This window comes from Gasterosteus aculeatus, chromosome 21, assembly GCF_964276395.1.
Source record: "Gasterosteus aculeatus chromosome 21, fGasAcu3.hap1.1, whole genome shotgun sequence".
In the NCBI taxonomy this organism is placed as follows: Eukaryota; Metazoa; Chordata; class Actinopteri; order Perciformes; family Gasterosteidae; genus Gasterosteus; species Gasterosteus aculeatus.
In genome coordinates, this window is record NC_135708.1 from 15,761,724 (window position 1) to 15,779,864 (window position 18,141).

The window sequence follows — 18,141 nt, forward strand, 5'->3', positions numbered from 1 at the left end:
CCGTCTCTCCGATTCTCACACATTCCCTTTAACACAGGCTTAACTTATACTGGTTCAGAGATAGAGGCTGAGCGTCCACACAACCGATTAGACTCTTTAAAGCCCTTTTATGGGTTCCACATTTGCTCTCAGAGCAGGTACGATGTGTCGAGGAACTCTCAAATCAATAACTGATGAAGATGAGCTGATACCCAGATGGACTTACGACCCTGACGTCACATTTTAATACTTTGGTAATGTGTTTGTCAGCAACTTAAGGGAGGTCACAAAAAGCACCGTGATTGTCAGTTTAAACATTAACCCGCAGGATCAGAGTCAAGTTGCCGGTCGGTTGGCTGCAGAGGGCTTGAAGTCGGACTTCTCTCTGTCCCCCGCTGCACTCCTGGAACACCTACGCGCCAGCATGAGCAACTTCGGGCAGATCCTGAAGGAGATTGGAGAGTTCGGTTTGTTTCAGAAGCGCTTAGTGGCGGTGCTGGGCATCCCCAGCCTGTTCACAGCCTTCGATGTGATCGGCCAGGTGTTCACGGGACTGAGCTTCCCACATCACTGTAACACCGACTGGATCCTGAAGCTCGGGCCCAACCTGACGGACGAGTGCCGGAAGAATCTCACCCTCCCCGTGAACGAGGCCAGCATGTATGAAAGCTGTGCGATGTTCACGCCTGTGGATTTGGACCTGGAGACAATTAAAGCGTACGGGATTAACACTACAACTGGATGTATAAATGGATCCGATTTTTTGGTCCCCAAAGGGGCCTCCAGCATCGTGACAGAGGTGAGGGACGGTTGTTTTCATTCACAAACAGAAAGCACATAACACTTTGTCCTGGATTTGGGGCGATTGAGATCATGGGATCACATCACTTGTTGTAAAAAAAACTGCCATTTTCAGTAATTAAACGTAACAAATTGGGTTCTGACAGTTGTTTTGGACTCTCATCTTCCTCTCACCAGTTCAACCTGGTGTGTGACAGAAGCAGTTTGGTCGCTGCGTCACAGTCCATCTACATGGCCGGCCTTCTGATCGGGGCGCTGGTTTTGGGGCAGATGGCTGACAGGTGCACATCCACTACATACGTACTCTGAACAGGTTGCTTTTTACTTTTGAGTCACCCGGCCAGCGGTAGTAGTTGAAGGATTGAAAGGTGAAACGGTTTTCTTCTTTCTTCTAGGTTCGGTCGCCGCTTTGTGGTCCTGCTTTCACTCCTCCTCTTACTGGTGTTTGGTGTCAGTGCCGGTTTCTCACCCAACATCTATGTTTATATTGCTTTCAAATTTCTAGGTGGCTTCTCCATTTCAGGCATTCTTGTTAATGCATTCGTCATAGGTATGTAAAATGTTTGCTCTCAGAGGGAACTGTCTTCATTATTTCTTTTGGAAGACTAGAGGATGACAAAGAGCAACAACATTCAAATCGACTGTCTTTACATTTTTTTGAAGGTGGAGAGTGGAGTGCTTCCTCCAAGTTTGCCTTGTGCACCATCATCTGCCACTCTACTTTCCCTCTTGGGCTCATGCTGTTGTCTGGCGTCGCCTATCTGATCCCAAACTGGAGGATCCTGCAGCTGGTGCTCTTCAGCCCTCTCGTCGTTGTCCTGGGAATTTTTTACTGGTCAGCGGCCTCTGCGACCGCATGGATGTGATGTTTTAGATCTCGACTTGAATAACGTTTAAATAAAACCAGTGTGTCCATTAGGATTCTTCCAGAGTCGGCTCGCTGGCTCATCACCCAGGGCAGGAAGGAGGAAGCCGTGAAGGAGGTCCAGCGCGCTGCTAAGGTGAACGGACGGAAGGTCCCGGAAGATCTGCTGGACCGGGTGAGTCGAATCGTACATTATTAATCTCTGAGATAGTAACAAAAAACCCCACTAACTTAAAGCTTTAAACGGACTCCTGCTTTGTTTAGCTGGACAATGAAGGTCCATCCAAAAGAGGAAGCATGTTGGACATCTTCAGAATATCATATCTGAGAAAACGTGCGCTCATAATGAGCTACGTGTGGTGAGTGTTCATTCAAACCACAAACCCCACACCCCAGGTCCATTGCCCCACGCCCCATGCCCCATGCCCCATGCCCCATGCCCAATGCCCTAAGCCCCCACGCCCCAGGTCCATTGCCCCACGCCTCATGCCCCATGCCCAATGCCCAATGCCCTAAGCCCCCACGCCCCAGGTCCATTGCCCCACGCCCCATGCCCCACGCCCCACGCCCCAGGCCCAATGTCCTAAGCCCCCTGCCCCAGGTCCCCAGGTCCATTTCCCCACACTCGTCTTTAATTTCACTTTGTAGCTGTATTGCTAATTATTAAAGTCTTAATCGTTTTTAAACTCAAGCCATTGACTTTTTAAGACTAAAACGGTGAGGTTCAGAAACCAACATGACACCCTCCGATATCAAGTTCCAAATAGTCTAAATATATAGTGATCAATTCATTTTGACGCTAAAGATATCTCCCATTCTGTTAAAAGGTTTGGAACAAGCCTGGTGTACTATGGACTGAGTCTGAACGTGGGAAGCTTTGGTCTGGATATCTACCTGACGCAGTTCGTCTTTGGCTTAGCAGAATTACCCGCCCGCCTGGGCAGCTTGCCCCTCATCCAGCACTTCGGGAGGAAGAAGTGTCTATCCTGTGTCCTGTGTTTCGGAGGAGCAGCTTGTCTCGTGATACTTGTTATTCCGGAGGGTAATTTGATGAATGACGAACAGCAGTCTCTCGAACATACCATTTAGCTGATGTAATTTTGTCTGATTCATCATTTGTCCGTCAGACCTTCCCGTGATGGTCACCATCATCGCTGTACTTGGAAAGTTTGCAGCCACTGCCAGTTTCTCCATAGTCTATGTCTACACTGCAGAACTGTACCCCACCACCCTGAGGTAAGCCGCAGTGTCCCGCAGGTTAAGAACACAAAACCTAAAATGCTACGAGGCGCTAACGGGTGCATCGTGCGTGGCGGCAGGCAGAACGGCGTTGGTCTGAACTCCACGTGTGCTCGCGTGGCGGGAATCCTCGCTCCGCTGATCAGGCTGCTGGACGTCTACCACTTCACCATCCCCATGCTGATATACGGCATCGTCCCCGTTGCTGCCGGAGGTTTCTGTTTACTGCTGCCTGAAACGCTCAACGTTGAACTGCAGGACCATGCTGAGATACGGTGAGTCAACGAACTTTTTGACAGCAGAGGGGGAAAGAAAGAGCAGAATATAATCATCATCCTTTGGTATTTATTACAGAAAACCTGAGAATGGGCTACAGATGCAACCCTTCAATAAAGAGGAAGAATCCGGAAAGAGCACAAAAATGTGATCAATACGGATGTGTTTTCTTTTTTTTTGTATCAGAAATAAATTGCTTGCTCCCAACAACAATAAGGTTTTATCAGAATGCAGTCACCTAAACGCAAAGCAATTGAACCATGTTCACCTTTTTATACATGATTTTATTTTTTATTGTTACAATCCGTTAACAAATGTTTTACTACTGAAAAAGTTATGGACTGTTTGATATCTGGGATTTGTATTTATATGTTAAATAATGCATGTGTATTTGCCAATACATGTATTTGTTTGGATTCTCTGTCCTGCATTGTATTGATGAGCACTGAACAGTACTTGTGTTTTAACACTGTCAGGGCCTATTTCAATTGCAGTGAGACTCTAGAGAAGAACTGTCAATCAATTTCACCATCATTTGTTGTGAGAGTTGGTTGATAGGACTTATAGCTCCAAATTAGGCATAATGTTGCTCCCACACTGCTGGCTTGGAAACAGCCAACAGCAACATTATCTTTGTGTGTGTGATGTTCCAGAGTTCAAGCGGGAGAAAATGTATTAACGGTGTCTTGATTAATGTGTTTGAAAATGTAAAAGATGATGCTGATTGTTTTTACTGCTAACTTATTCTTTTCGATTACCAATGTTAACCAATGTCATCGCACAATGTTCTTTTAGGTGCTGAGTGCGAGCTAATTTAGTTTTACCCAAGATAAATGTCTCGTGCTGTAAAATATATAAATATTCAAACAGCAGGATTTTACTCCACACCGATTAACCACCGTGTGTATTTTCTTTAGTTGTTAATGAAATTAGCGAGTTGTCGCCCCCCAGCTACTATGCAAAAGGCACATTGGGTCAGAAACCATTTGCCCACCGTAGTTATTGTGAAACTACCAGTACAAACATTGCAGAGCACTTCTCTACTGCTCGCGATTGCATGAAGTGTGTACACTTGTTTGTTTAATGTAACATCTGTACACACAGACCCACCTGCACATGGTGCATTCTCCTACTTGCTGCTTTTACTGTTTAAAGTTTTGCAATACAGCTTTTCCTCACAAGTCCAAAGGTAGGCGCCAAATCGCACCTTTGCCTTGGTGTGTTCGGGGTAAAGATGATTTAGCAAGATGACATTTGTTGCTTCATCTAAGGCTCAGCGAATATATTTGATCAATCCAGGGCTTGAAATCAATGAGGGCCTTCTTCATGGTCCCACTGGGAATTATATTTTAATTAGAATTAAATGTCCATGTTACGAACATTGTGCAAGGGAATGATTTGTTTCGAGGGGGTTGGAGTACCTTTTTAAGTGTGGAAACGGCATAATGCTCTTTCTGTGCCAGCTAGAAAGCCTCTATGATGAGATAACTTGGCGCTGCTTGTAAAGTGAGTCACTTGTATGACTGAGCAATTCATATGGTCCTTTTCTGTAGTGAGAAAAGTTAAGTTTAGTGAGAGATGGAGGATTTATCTGGAAGAACAGTTCAAGATACTCGGTCTTCTGTTATGGACTAAACCTGAATTCTGGCAGTTTGGGCATGAATTTCTACCTTGCCATTGCTAATGTGCACATAGCTGCACACATGGAACAATATTTACTAATTTTAGACAAAAGTCAACATTGTGTAAATGAAGCAACTTTGGGTGGGGTCATGGGTGTCAAGTGAGCTTTCTGTTCTTTAACGGTGCCGCTGACCTAATGGCCTCATGCACCTTTATTCTGTGTTGCAATGAGTCAAAATACACATGTATTAACATGCAGCAGGTGAAATATACCGTACAAAGACAGACATTTTTCTTTTTCTTTTTTATTGAGAAATGTTTTTTTAGTGTCATGATTTGTAAAATGCTTTTTATAACTGGAAGGTTATGAAATTAATAGATTTACACCCACAATGATTTCCATTTTTTCACCATTTCTTTGTACATTAATGCAGAATCTAGTCACTGTATTGAAATACAGTGTTGCGTCAGGTACACAGGTTCAGTTTGAAATGTACAGACCCCTTTATCAACATGACGGGTAGAAATGTACCTGTTGGAATAAAGTACATTAGCATTGAGGTAAACCTCATTTGTAACGCCATACTACACCGGCACCCACAATATTTGTGATTATTTTCTGTTTGCCCAGTTTCATTTACAAACCACCTCAAAGAATTACACGTTGTTTGACAATGTTTACTACAATTTGTTGCTACAACTGAACTAAAAAACAAACTAAATTGATTTAACACAACAGACTGTATGATTAAGCCACTGTTGGTTTGTGGGTTGTTTCAACACACCGTCACTGATTCATGTCCGTTGCACGGTGCCCTCATACGGTCCCCATCGAGTCGGCTGAGGACAGAAGACAGAACACAGCTTTAACAGACGGGGCTCGGAGTTCATGAACGGTCGTCCGTTGCCTGCCGGTACTCACGTTGTTTCTGGGTATTCACGCCTCAGACTCGGCCCCATTGGACACCACGTCAGCGACGGTCCTGAGGAGCCACCGGTTCTTGTGTTGAGCGTGTCCGAAGCCCTCGTCGTAATTCCCTTTTCTTCTGAATAGTTGTTGGTAGTGAAATATGCAGTAGAATTCTCCATACAAAGGTGCGTAATTGTGCATGCTACAAATGAACACAATGTCAGGCACACGGTTCAATTTGGCATTTTATAAATCATCCTGTAAAAGTCTGTTGCAGGGTTTAATAGTTTATAGTTCTTCAATGCAGCAATTTGCCAACGTACAACTTATACTTGTGTTTGAAGTCAAAAGGTCGGCCGTGAAAAGGTATATTTAACTTTAATTTCTTTTGACGTCTGGTTATTTGGCACCTTCGTCTGAGAACAAGTGCTCAAAATGAAACCGTAAATAAATGTTCACCTTTTTTTACTGCTGAATAAAATCGAAATATTTGCCAAAAAAGACGCAAAACACACAGTAAACAAAGTCAAAGGTGAGTTCGACAGCAGTTTTAGTTTTTTTTCAAATCTGTAGATATTGCCATATTATAGATATAGTGAATTATTTTGATAGTTTGACTTCCCTAACTCAATATTTCAACAAGTCAATCAATCATTAATTCATAAATTTTGATTATATTTGGCAACCGTTGAGTTTATTGTAGTTATTGGGCCGGATGTAAGATCAAATTTAGCAAAGCGATCATTTAAACATTCATTTTGACAGACCAGAAATCAATGTTGATCTTGGTCAATGTTGCTGGTGTTTTTTCTGTAAAACATTTCTCACCTTAATTTGTTCTTGCACTGTTTACAAAAAAAGCAACTTTGATGAAAAATGTATTTGTCCGCAGTAATTTTTTCCATCGGATAAACTGCCTTCAAACAGCCTGAACACATCTCAGGACTGACTGGTTGAAACTGAATAGAGAAATGAGACCACGTTTGGTTAAAATAGCAAACAGTATAATAAGCATCAACAAACAAACAATAACGCAGAATGTAAACCAAAAACACAAAACGGTTTTAAAGAACCTAAACAACGAATAAACCCTCAACTGTAAGAAGAAATCAAAAAACAGGCGATCATAACCAACTTTAAATCTTTTCAAGTAACTCGTGTACAAAAGAACCTTGTTAAACAATGTATGAGAACACTTTGCTCACTGTGTGAGCGGTTTAGGGTTTCTGATTGGTGATCTGGTGACAAGCCGGACCGACCGCTGCTTGACCCGCGGATGTTGGAGCCTCCGGCTGACCGGGCACAAAAGCGGAAGTTTTGGAAGAATAAAGGCCCTTTTCCAAATGACGATTCCTCTCGTAGATCTCTGGGACGGTTTTGCTGCCCAAAATACTCTTTCCCTCACGGTCGGTCTGCACCTCGAGAACACTGAGCTCTCTTTTGGGGGCGGAATCGGACTTCTTTATCCCTCCTTTTCGGGGCTCCCCTTTTCGGTTTTGAGCCGGACTGTTGCACGTCAGGGTTTTAGTTGTCCGAAAGTTCTCCTCTGCTTTCGGGCTGCTCTGACACGGCGGGCAGATTGGGGTCTCCGGTGGGAACGGCTCGGACGTATCGGTCTTCCTGGCAGCCGACTGGATGGAGATGAAGGCGGGTGAGGAGGGAGGACTTGCACGTTGCTTTGCCGCCTGGCTAACGGGCGGAGCTGTGCTCCCCGGCGCCGCGGCGCTCCCACGTTTCTGCGATGGTTTTATTCTGCTGGACCCGATGCTGATCTTGCTAATGCCGCCAGTGAGTGGGCCTCCTTGCTGGTTGCCTAGAGACTCCTTAAACAGGCACGACAAGCCGGCGATGTCCGAGTCTGATTTCAAGGTGGAGACCGAATAAAGAGCCTTCTTTATCGCTTCCTCTATGTCCACCAGTCTGGCTAAAGTCTGTTCTTTTAGAGTCATGATTTCCTCACTGGCTCGCTCGAGATCTCCAAAAACATTTTCCATTGAAGACCTGCTTTCGGGGCTGTGTTTCTCCAATGGTAACCGCCCTCCCTGCTTCTCCTCTGTTGGTTTGTTGTCAGAGCTGACAACCCAGTCGGGAACGTTCTCAAAGATTCCCCTCAGAGACCTGACGTCCACCTCGCTGGTGTCCCGTTCGATTTCTTCAACCCTACTGAGAAGGCTGTGCAGTTCCTCCTGCTTTCGCAAGTTGTCGGCGATCTCCATGGCGGCGGTGGCGTTCCCTCGCATGATTTCATCCATGTGAACCGACAGCCGCTGGCGGCGTTCGCCCTCTGTCTCCGGTCTCACTTTCTTTTCCCTCATTTCAACTTTGCTTGCCTGCATGATTTTCTTTGTTTCATTGCTGTCAGAGGTTTGTCTAAAGGTTTTGGGGTCATTGCCGGATGGACCAGTTAGAGTGTGTTGAGGTTCCTCACCCACATATCCAAGAAATAAGGAGTTCTCTCCAGACGTATTTTTGGGGGTTTTGTTGTGAAGCTGAGCAATTTTACCTCTTTTGGGCTTTACAGGAGTAATCTTTGCCGAAAATTCCTTTTTACCTCCAAATTTCTTACACGCTCCATTAAAATCTACATGGCTTTCATCTGTTTCATTCATGTTTTCTTCCTGGGGGCTTTTCTCTTCTGCTTTGACATTTCTCTCCTGCTGTAGCTCAATGTTCTGATTATCATTATCACTTACTAAGATAACAACTGAACCATGGGCTTCAATTCCCTCGGATTTATGCATAGCTTCATCAAAAAGCCTGTTTCTTTGATGATCCACTACCTCGGGCCCCGAGTCTGCACCAGCGTTCGTTTTGAACGAGCTTCGTTTATCTTCGTCCCGATGCGACATGGATGTCATCGCCAGTGGTTGAGGAACCGTGTCCTCGGGTCTCACGGGATTAGTTTGGGTTTCCTCTGGATTCTTCGTGTTGGCTGGTCGAGCGTCTCTTGGTTTCGCTTTCAAGTGCTCCGGCTTCGGTGGGACGGCAGGCTTTGGACCAACGGGCCGTCTGATTTTCTCAGCGACGGCACTGGTGGCCAGTTTATTTAGGTTTTCACTCTGTCTTGGGGGCTCTGCATTGGCCGCAGACAGTTGTTCCCCTGAGAACTGTTGTCTCAGTGGCGCTTGACTTGATTTAGGTTCAGTCGCATGGCAAAACTCCTCCTTAGTAGGCTTTTCAACACACGCTGCAGCCACATTTTCTGATCTTTCTTTCTGAGGTTTGGATGTGTTTCTGTAAATCATCGCTGCTCTGAAATCTCCTCTGCTGACATTGATGTTGGATTTCTCCAGGGAATCCAAAGCTGCTTGAAGTTTACCCTGAAAAACAACCTCCTCATCCTCTTGCTGTGCAGCAGGTGTTTCTGGACTGTGTACAGACGCCGTAGCAGCTTGAAAGGGCTGTTTCTGGACCACTTCTGTGCCTCTTTGACCCACTTTGCTCCGTGTCTCAGTAGTTCCTACTTCTTCAGAATTAGTGTCTCCCTCCGTCGTCTCATGTTGGTTGTCGGATTTATGTTCTACGGTAATTTTGGAGGTTGATGGGGGTTTGTTCCCTGGTGGCTTATTGTTTTGGTATAACTCCGCTTCTGTTTGTTTAAAATCTGATTTAGCCTCTATTGGGGCCTGTTGGAGGCCATGTATTGCAGTTTGGAGGTTAGAAATTCCGTCCTTGTCGTCTAACACAACAGGGTTGGCCTGGTGTACCCCCCCATCGTCCTGAGTCTCCAGACGCAGATACGATCCCTTCGGTGCTACTTCTTGTGTTTTGCCATCACACCGTCTAAAGCTATTCTTTACTTCCTGGTGAATGCATTCTGTGGAGGACTGGAGGAATGCACAGGTAATGGTGGTGGATTTGGGACAGCTTTCCCATGCATTTTGCTTTGGTTGGGTTGGTCTTTGATCTACAGAGAATATGTTTCTCAGCCTCTTGACATCCACTGGGACCCACTGTGAATCTTCCTCTGCGTCATCACTTCCCAGTTCATGATGAAGCTCTATTACTTCTCCAGAAACATTTTGTTTTGGAGGGAGTTCTTGTTCTTCTTCTGTTGGCTCAGCCTGTAGAGTTTTCAAATACTCCAAATCTCCTTTTTCAATACAACCCTTAAAGAGTTTTACATTGCCCTTTTCTGTGCTTTCTGGCCGTATGGATTCATGATACGTTTGATCTTTGGGAGATTCTAGAAGGCAGCTTATGGTTGATTTAACGAGCCCCTTTCTTTGTTCTTTATTTTCTGTGTTTCTTACTTCCCCTCTTTCTGGCTCTGGTTCATCATACTCTGCACCTTGTGGAGAACAATATGTTTTCACATCTTCCTTATCAAAATAATTGTAGAGGGAGTAAACAATGACTTCGGGACATCTGTTCCCATCCTCCTGCAGGACGATTCCCTTCTGCAGAGAGTTATCTTGATTGAGAATGTCCTCAACGAGCTGAACCACATTGGCAGTTTTAAACTCCGTGTCTTGGTTGGTGGTGGAACGTACGGGCACACTCACTACTGTGGCCACCATGCTTCCTTCGCTAGCTTCTTTTACGTAGGTGACGTGGGCCTTCAGGTTTGCACGTGGAAGCAACTGGAGTATGAAGTTTTGTGCACCACCTTCAGCCACCTCGTCATATCCGATCTCCGGCCCCCCCTCTGATAGTGTGAATTTGGCCTTTTTAGCTATCATTGTCTCATATACCTCAATGATTGAGCCGTCTGAATGTATGCAATTGCCATGGTAGAGGGTATTAAGTGTTTCCTTCATGTTCTCCACCATCGTCTCAATGTCGTCCTTGCTCTGGTGTCCAATTTTGTCAAACGGCATTGATTCGAACAAGTGGGTTCTGTCCTTGACATTAGTTATCAGATAGTCCTGAGCCGCCCCACTGTCTCCCGCTGGGCTCTGTGATTTGGATGTTTGCATAAAAGGATGCTCTCTTTCTATGTTTGTTGGGATAAACGGGTTGTTTTGGAGAAGAGCTGCACTTGTTTCGATTTTTTCCTCGGGTTCTTCTGGATCTAAATGGCTTGTGGGCTCATTCTCAAAGACCGTTTCCCTAGTAGAAACCTCAGGGTCACAGTCTTGACCAACAATATGGACACATGGGCCCTGTTTATTGGGCGGATTTGTCAAATCCAGACTTTTGGTACACGCATTGCTTTTGTTTTTGTTGTGTACGTTATATTTGTCACACAGTTGGAACTTATTATCTGGGCGTAAGGGGGACATGTCCACATATTGATTCTCAAATATCTTTTTGGTGGCCTGAACATCTATTCTCATCACGTCCTCCTCACCATCTTTTTTAGGATCTGGTCTAGACCCCAGCCTTGTGTCATCCTCCACGATCCCTTCATCACCGTCATCACGTGGCCGCTCTTCCTGCTCCTCGAAAACAGCTGATGTTTTACTGCCATCGTGTCTTTCCACTTTGCCCATCACCTTGTGTATCATGGGGGCGGAAGGATATACTTTGTTACTCGGGGCACAGTTCTCAAATATCAAGCATCTTGAAAGGACCTCTCCCTCGTATCCAGTTTCGCCAGCTGCCTCCCCGGTCTCCGAGCTCAGAACCTCAGCGAGCTCCTCGTCCACAGCTGCATCTGACATCTTCAGCTCTGGGTGAGTGTGCTTCAGCAGCCTTCTCAGCTCACATTTCTGCCGCTGTTGGCGCAGCTTTTCTTTGGAAAGCTGGGACGGCGCGGGCGGTCGGGAATGTGCTCCCGAGGTGTCTACTGGTCCTGGCTTATGTCTGGACGAGGGAGTTCCAGGGAGGTCACCTGCCCTTGGTTGGGATTCTTCGGCCATCTTAGAAGAGCAGATGAACATTCTCATAATTGAGTCTTTTGCAACAGAAATGAGCCATCCGGGGGAAATCATGCACGGGGGGGGGTGTCGACATGCCTCCAGCAAACAGAGTGGTACCTTCCGGATCATGCCACTCGCTGTGCTCGTCACATGCCAGGCGTCAGTGGGTTAGCCGAGCTCCAGAGCAACCAGCAGATGCAACCACAATGATAGACGGAATAAAATGTTGAGGGGGAAGACGTCTGCCGTCTGTTTCTTGCAACTCAAAAAGCAAGCATTTGGTTCTTGTGTTGTATAAAAGTTGTTATTGTGACATTGCAAATTAAAAAGCACACTGTCATGCGTCATGTTGGGTGAACTTCTGCTTACCTTCGTTGGCTTGATTATTTTCCCAGATTCAGCTGACTGCACTTGTGCCTGCACAGAAACAATGACAATTTCAGGTAGGGTTTACCTGACACAAGCTCCTGGATTATTTTGTATCATTGTATGAGACCTTTCAGTGTTGCGTATTATGTGCAAGTGTAAAACATGATAATCGTCAGCTATAAACCTGCTTTATTATGAGGTTTTCCCATATAAGGGTTTAATTATTAAGCTGCATGCCTCACTGTGTGAAAGCAACTTTCATATCTAAGAAAGCTTCAAGCTAGGCGTAACCCTCGCCGTCTCAACTTTAAAGAACAAAACTTGATGAATAAATGGAAATAAATGCACTCGATTGTTATTTATCGAAATAGTTGTATCGCTGGTACGTGTGTATGGTTATCGCTGTATCCCTCTGTAAGGCGAGCAGGCAGATGTTTACCGGTACCGAAAGGCTGCGCGTTGAGTCCAGAGGGGCCACCTTTGACAGGTAGAGAGCGGACATAGCTTTGACCGAGACACACAGTTTCTCCTTGGTTGGGTTGAAGGAGCTGTCTTTGAAATCTGCAATTGACTTCCTCTTTTCATCTGCAGACACATCACACACAGCAGTGTTAATATGTAAAATGTCTCAGTTAAATAGGCACCTCTGACTCTAACCACCGACATCATATGCAATTTAAACGGAATTTGAACAAGTGGCTGTTTTATGAATGACTTCCATGTTTAGATCCATGTCACCAAACTGTGTGCAAACAGATGGCAATTCAAGGGTCACCCGTAATAACACTTTCATAGCCGATACGTGACAGCTGCCGTGTGGTGGAGTTATAAATGTACCACTCGTGGTGCAGCGGCACAGACACCTGACTCCACCGACACAAATACAGACGGTTAAACGGAGCTGACAGCCAAGTCACTGCCGCCGCAGTTGACTAAGCGTAGAAGAGCAAAGTAAACACACACGTCTTACAATTGTTTGGAATAAATACAGGTGGTAAATAGACACTACCAGCCGTCAATCCCGAGCAGACACGCGACGTATAAAGTGAGAACTATGTTGGATTTGCATGATTTTGACTTCTCAATTTAGGTCAAACTCTAAAGTCTCAACAGATTTACATAACTGCACAAACTATCCATCATGGGTAATATATTATTCTCTCTATCTATACATGTAAATGTGTATGAGTACACACGTATTCAGGAGCATGCAGAATCCATTTAACATGCGGGTTGGATTCCCTCTACTCAGTAGACTCAGATTATCCGATGAAAATACAAATCTCTACTCACAGAAAATGAACAGCTCCCAGCTTCCTTCTGACCTGCCTGTCTCCTTATTTCCTTTGAACCTCTGTGAGTGCGTCTGGTCTGATTTCCTGTTTGTTCGCGTCTGCTAGTGGAACCTCTGCCTCTCTCTCTCCCTCTCTCTCTCTCTGCCCCACTGACAGCCGACCCTTTCACCCTCCTGCACTTATTCAGGGCTATTTCTGTCTTGTTGTGGAGTGGTCTACTATGCCCACACCAGGTTGAGTCAATCACTGCTTCTTGCACAGTCACCGCGCTGACATTCATCTCCATTCACACCGTGCACAGCTCTGACTTGAGGGGCCGCACTCAAGGACGGCTACATGAACGGTGCCTTTTATCGTTGCCAAATGTAGTTCATGACTGCATTTTGACTCATTTGTTTCCGTCGGGGGTTATTTTCAAATGTCCGCCTGGACTCTCGATGGCGAGCTGCTTCAGTGACCTCACCAATGCTCCATTGGTCGGAATACATCGTGGTCAGGTTGGCGGTTCAACAGACGAGCACTTTTTGTGAATGTTGACGGGTACTCACCAGCCTGAGAGGCCGCGATTGTTTCAAAATCAATACCCCCTATTGTTTTTCTCCTCTCCACCCGTCTCGGTTTCACCACCTAGAGAGAGAATTATTGAACTGTCAATGCCACTAGGTATTCATATCTGTGTGTGTGTCACATTATTACGTCTTAATTCTATTTTTAACATGCCGGGCGACAGACACGTCCGTAAACCGAGTCTGAGGTTTATGGTATTTACCCTCCGAGTCACGTCACCCTTTGCATGCGTTTTGGCAGCATCAGCCGTGGAGTCTGGAGGAATTTGGATCTTCGGTTCCTCAGCAGAGCTCTTCCCCTCCTTAGCCTCTCCCTTCTCTGCTGGCATGACATCTGCCGCCTTGTCCGGTGACGAGGAGCTCGTCTTGCTTTGCGGGGCCTCAAACAGAGCCTTCAGGGCCCCGATGGAACGAGCGCCGCTTTGAAGGCTCCCCATGGACTTGCTGCGGGTCAGACCGCTTTTGTCCCGTCCCCTCGTGTCATTTCTCTTCATCAGAGACCCCCGACGCGTCTCTTTACTCTCCAGGAGCGACAGAGCAGGCTGTCAGTGACGCACAAGATAAACATGCGTTTGTATTCATTACTTGCCCCCCCCATGCTGAGGACACCTTGTGTTTGAGTCTGAGCTCACCTCTTTTAAGACCTGCTTGGGCTTTGCGTTGCCATCATTTACAGGGGCGTCGCGAATGGACGTGCTTTCTTTCTCTGTAGTTTGATACCTTTGAAACAAAAACAAAACATATTCATGACCGACTAACACACGGGCCGACACTATCCGGATGCTTTGTGGACCGCACTGCGTGTTTGGTTGTCACAGTCGCATAAAGAGTGAGGAAGACGAGGTCTCTGTCACCTGGCAACCAGCTGGGACACAGACATGATCTTGTCCGGCGGAGCCGCCTCTTTGCTGGCGAACCGGTCAAAGAACGAGGGGCCCGCGCTCAGTGACCGGGTGCGTCTCAGCCTGCTCCTCCAGTCCATGAGCAAAAAGCTTTACCACCTGCCACACGTGAGACAGAGAGTTCAATTATATCATCTCCTCTGTAAGGAATCAGCAGGCGCCGAATGTCATGAGTCTGATCCTTCTTTAAGCCCAGCGATATATTCGGTTCTACAGTGATGTCAGATTGTGCACAAGAGAGCCGTTTATCTACTCGTGAGGCTCAACGTTTCCTCACCGAATTGTCTCACAGGCAGGTTGGAACATGCAGAGCCCGTCGTGAATGAACAAGTTACTACAATTGTGAGGATGTCATGCAAAAAAAGCATTTGCTTAAGAGTGTAACTACAAAACCTGAACGAATGTTTCATGAAATCGAGGTTCTCGGTGGAATGGTTACCTGAAGCTCGGCGAGACGTCCGTCTTCTGTGACAATCGGCGACACTTGGGCAGCATCACGAGACTGGCACACGGCGTGGAACGCTGGGGAGCAAAGTCCTTTTTCTTCCTCATTACCTCAGACGGTGTGAAATGATTTATGAATATGAGAAGAGTAGCAATCAACAGGATACGTTCCGCTTTCTCTTCTCTGTACCAAGCTTCTTCCGTCATTGTTGTGGGTTTGGGCTCCCACGTGATATTTCAGGTGAATCGTTGAGGGTCAAACCTCTGAAGCTCGGATGTAAACGCTTGTAAATCTTTGGGCCGCAACACACAAACCATTAAGATGTGAATAACTTCATCGACCTCGAGGGGAAGTTGCGTCGTCACAGAACAGAAGGGGGTGAACGCTGACAGAACAACACGTAGGAAATATGGGAAAAATGGGAAAGATGATAGTATGCAGCTGTTTTGCCTTCATAGCATTCTGTCCAGGCTTGTTTGAAATCAATGATTAACACAGATTCTCCAGGTTACAGATTAACAAAGTGACAGTTTAGGAGCATGTGACGGGTGTAACATGCACCATATCGCCGATCATATGAACGGATTTACAGTTTAAACCTTGGACTTATTTTATCGGGAGCTTCGTAAACAAAAAGTATCCAAATGGTCATGAGCTAAAGAACTAAGTCACGGGTCCAAGTGGCCGAAATGGGTTTCCCCAGCACCCTGACAGGTCCCATGTATTGAGTCACTTCAGCAGTCTGGGTGCAACAATAGATGGACCCTTTGTTATGTGAATTTTTTAAGTGTAGCGCTTTACTAATAAATCTCTCCAAGAGAGTGCACGGAAGTCTGAAGATCTGAGAGGCTTTGGTTTGTGTGGCCCTCTTTTAAGTCTGTAACCCCATTTGAACGCTCCATTTGAAATAGCCAACAAACAATTATAGTTTACAGCTTCTTTTGAAGGCTCTCGGTCCTTGAATTGGGCTTCATCTGGCTGCGGTTCGGTAGCCCCCCCACAGCCAGCGAGGAAACAAGGGTTGTGGAAACTGGTCTCCAATTCTCCACACATCTCAGACCCCTCACACAGACTTCACCTGACACATGCTGCACTAAAACCCCATCAACTAACACATGTGTACTGTAATGGAGCATATTAGTACAAATGAAATGTGAATGTTTGTTAAAACAAACTAATTGCACAGTGCTCGTCAGGCCATTGTTGTGTTTATGATGTTTCTGGTTGGAACCGCAGCATATAATCACAGTGCATTTATAAGACGGCCAATAGACGGAAAGAGAGGTGATTTTGGCATTAATGCCATCTTGTGGTAAACATCTTTATTACAGTAAAATCAAGACGATTTGGAGAAACGACATTGCATTGACTAAAATATATATTGAACACACGACCCTTTGGTGCCATTTCACATCCCTCCATCAAGATGCCCTCAGACGGCCCCCGCCCGTCTACTCACCTGTTCCCACTTTCCTCGAGAGCCCTGCAGATACCTGACCCGACCTTCCCCGCCCCCTGGCTCACCTCCATGCTCCTCAGCCCTCTAAGTACAAAGCTGCAGCGGTGAATGCTGGGGTGAGATTACTTTTATGACTGTATCCATTCTGTGTAACATGATGCTATTTAGTAAACCCCAATAAATGTCAAATCATGAGGGCTAATTCCACCACAATCAGCTACAACATTACACCAAGTGGCCTTTGTGCATATGACTAATCTTACTTGTGTGACCTACATGCATTGTATTTAGCTCTGCAGGGACTCTACTCCAAAAATAGTGTTTTTACATTTGAGTGAGAATAAAAATGCAACAATCTGAAGGCACCTTTTATCTGGAGTTCCCTCTGTTTCACACATAAAATGCAGTACAGGTTGCAGACAATGGCAGCTTTATACAGAACACACAATTCACAGTCACTGTCCTTCTTTCTGTTAATCAGTCTTCAGACAAAGACGAGAGCAGCAGCAGCAGCAGCGCACACCCCTGGGGCAAAAACGAGCCGACTCCAATCCGCTCCCCTCCCTTCAAACCCTCTCCCGTCTCCGTCTCAAAGGCCCTGCGCGGATGAAAGGGGATATGCAATGCTCCCTTTGACGGTGAACTGTGCGTTGTTATTAGGGGAGGTTTACTGGCCTGCGTTTCAAACACACTTGCTTTACACCGGCCAGATGTTTCTTTGGGGGGAGGATCCGTGGCTGCTCGCGTGGAGACTTAACCACCACTGAGGGGAAGCGCCAATGCACTCATGGACACATGTGCATGTCTAGCTGTGTTTTAAATGAGTAAAAAAACAAAACACAACAGTGTTCTCTAGTGCCTGTGTGCCATTGTTCTCCGAGCGTGGTCCTCCTCCGGTAGTCCGGCAGGGGGCGCCAAAGACCACCAGGACGCAGCGCGCCGTTCTGTGGAACCACATTGGGGTTATGGGGGAACGTTACGGTGGGGGCTATTCGAGGCCAACCCAGGTTATTTCAGTGCACCAAAATAACCCGGAACGCACCTCAGCGAGAACAGAGGTGATGGCGGGGGGGGCAGATGTGGTCGGGCAATGTTGTGGCCGGTGACGTCGGCACGACGTATTTCCCCATCAGAGACGGTGAACTCCGTGTGCACGCGGCCCCACTCGTCGTTTACCGGAGAAATGCGCCGCACTTCACCCGGCTGCGCGCACGCAGTTTCCCTTGTTCTTCCTCAGCCCGTCGCTGAGATTCCATTGTGACGTCAGCGCGGTGGCTGTGCATGACACCATGTGACCCGCTGGTCGTGAGCGTCAGACGCGCACACGCAGCTCACACGTCCCACTAGTCATGAGACGTGTGATGTGCATGCGTTGTGACACGTAGGGCACGTTGTGTGTGTGTGTGTGTGTGTGTGTGTGTGTGTGTGTGTGTGTGTGTGTGTGTGTGTGTGTGTGTGTGTGCGCGTGATTCCTGCTGGTTATTAGTGACACTACCCAAGATGCAATTGAGGTGATGACTCACGGCCTGTTGAGAACGAGCAACCTTGGTGGGAAAACATGTTTTTTAAATCAAAGTTTGATCTGAAGCTGTTTGGTAATAAAGGACT

The 18,141-nt window shown here is 46.3% G+C and overlaps 2 protein-coding genes across 9 annotated transcripts; one reads left to right on the forward strand and one right to left on the reverse strand.

Annotated features, from left to right (window-relative positions):
* Positions 1 to 268: 268 nt before the first annotated feature.
* On the forward strand, positions 269 to 5,068 carry slc22a13b (solute carrier family 22 member 13b). The gene is made up of 10 exons (XM_040166987.2): positions 269 to 778; positions 958 to 1,061; positions 1,176 to 1,330; positions 1,444 to 1,615; positions 1,700 to 1,820; positions 1,910 to 2,004; positions 2,473 to 2,687; positions 2,773 to 2,881; positions 2,965 to 3,159; positions 3,239 to 5,068. The coding sequence occupies exons 1-10, from the start codon at positions 404 to 406 to the stop codon at positions 3,309 to 3,311; spliced, it is 1,614 nt and encodes a 537-aa protein (XP_040022921.2). The 5' UTR covers positions 269 to 403; the 3' UTR covers positions 3,312 to 5,068.
* Positions 5,069 to 5,072: 4 nt separating this feature from the next.
* Positions 5,073 to 15,223, reverse strand: LOC120811547 (uncharacterized). 8 transcript variants are annotated; one of them, XR_013454297.1, is made up of 10 exons: positions 15,069 to 15,205; positions 14,582 to 14,728; positions 14,360 to 14,447; positions 13,931 to 14,269; positions 13,710 to 13,788; positions 12,312 to 12,451; positions 11,867 to 11,914; positions 6,522 to 11,497; positions 5,706 to 5,895; positions 5,073 to 5,623 (listed from the first exon to the last, which is right to left on the reverse strand). XR_013454297.1 is itself a non-coding variant. In XM_040166986.2 (10 exons), exons 2-9 carry the CDS (start codon positions 14,707 to 14,709, stop codon positions 5,721 to 5,723), a joined length of 1,128 nt encoding a protein of 375 aa, XP_040022920.2. In that variant the 5' UTR covers positions 14,710 to 14,728; positions 15,069 to 15,223; the 3' UTR covers positions 5,073 to 5,623; positions 5,706 to 5,720. The 8 variants fall into 8 exon arrangements, 4 of the variants coding, with proteins under 4 accessions (XP_040022920.2, XP_040022918.2, XP_077952770.1 ...); XR_013454296.1 differs by having other exon boundaries at positions 12,306 to 12,451; XM_040166986.2 differs by having other exon boundaries at positions 6,522 to 6,652; positions 15,069 to 15,223.
* Positions 15,224 to 18,141: the final 2,918 nt, after the last annotated feature.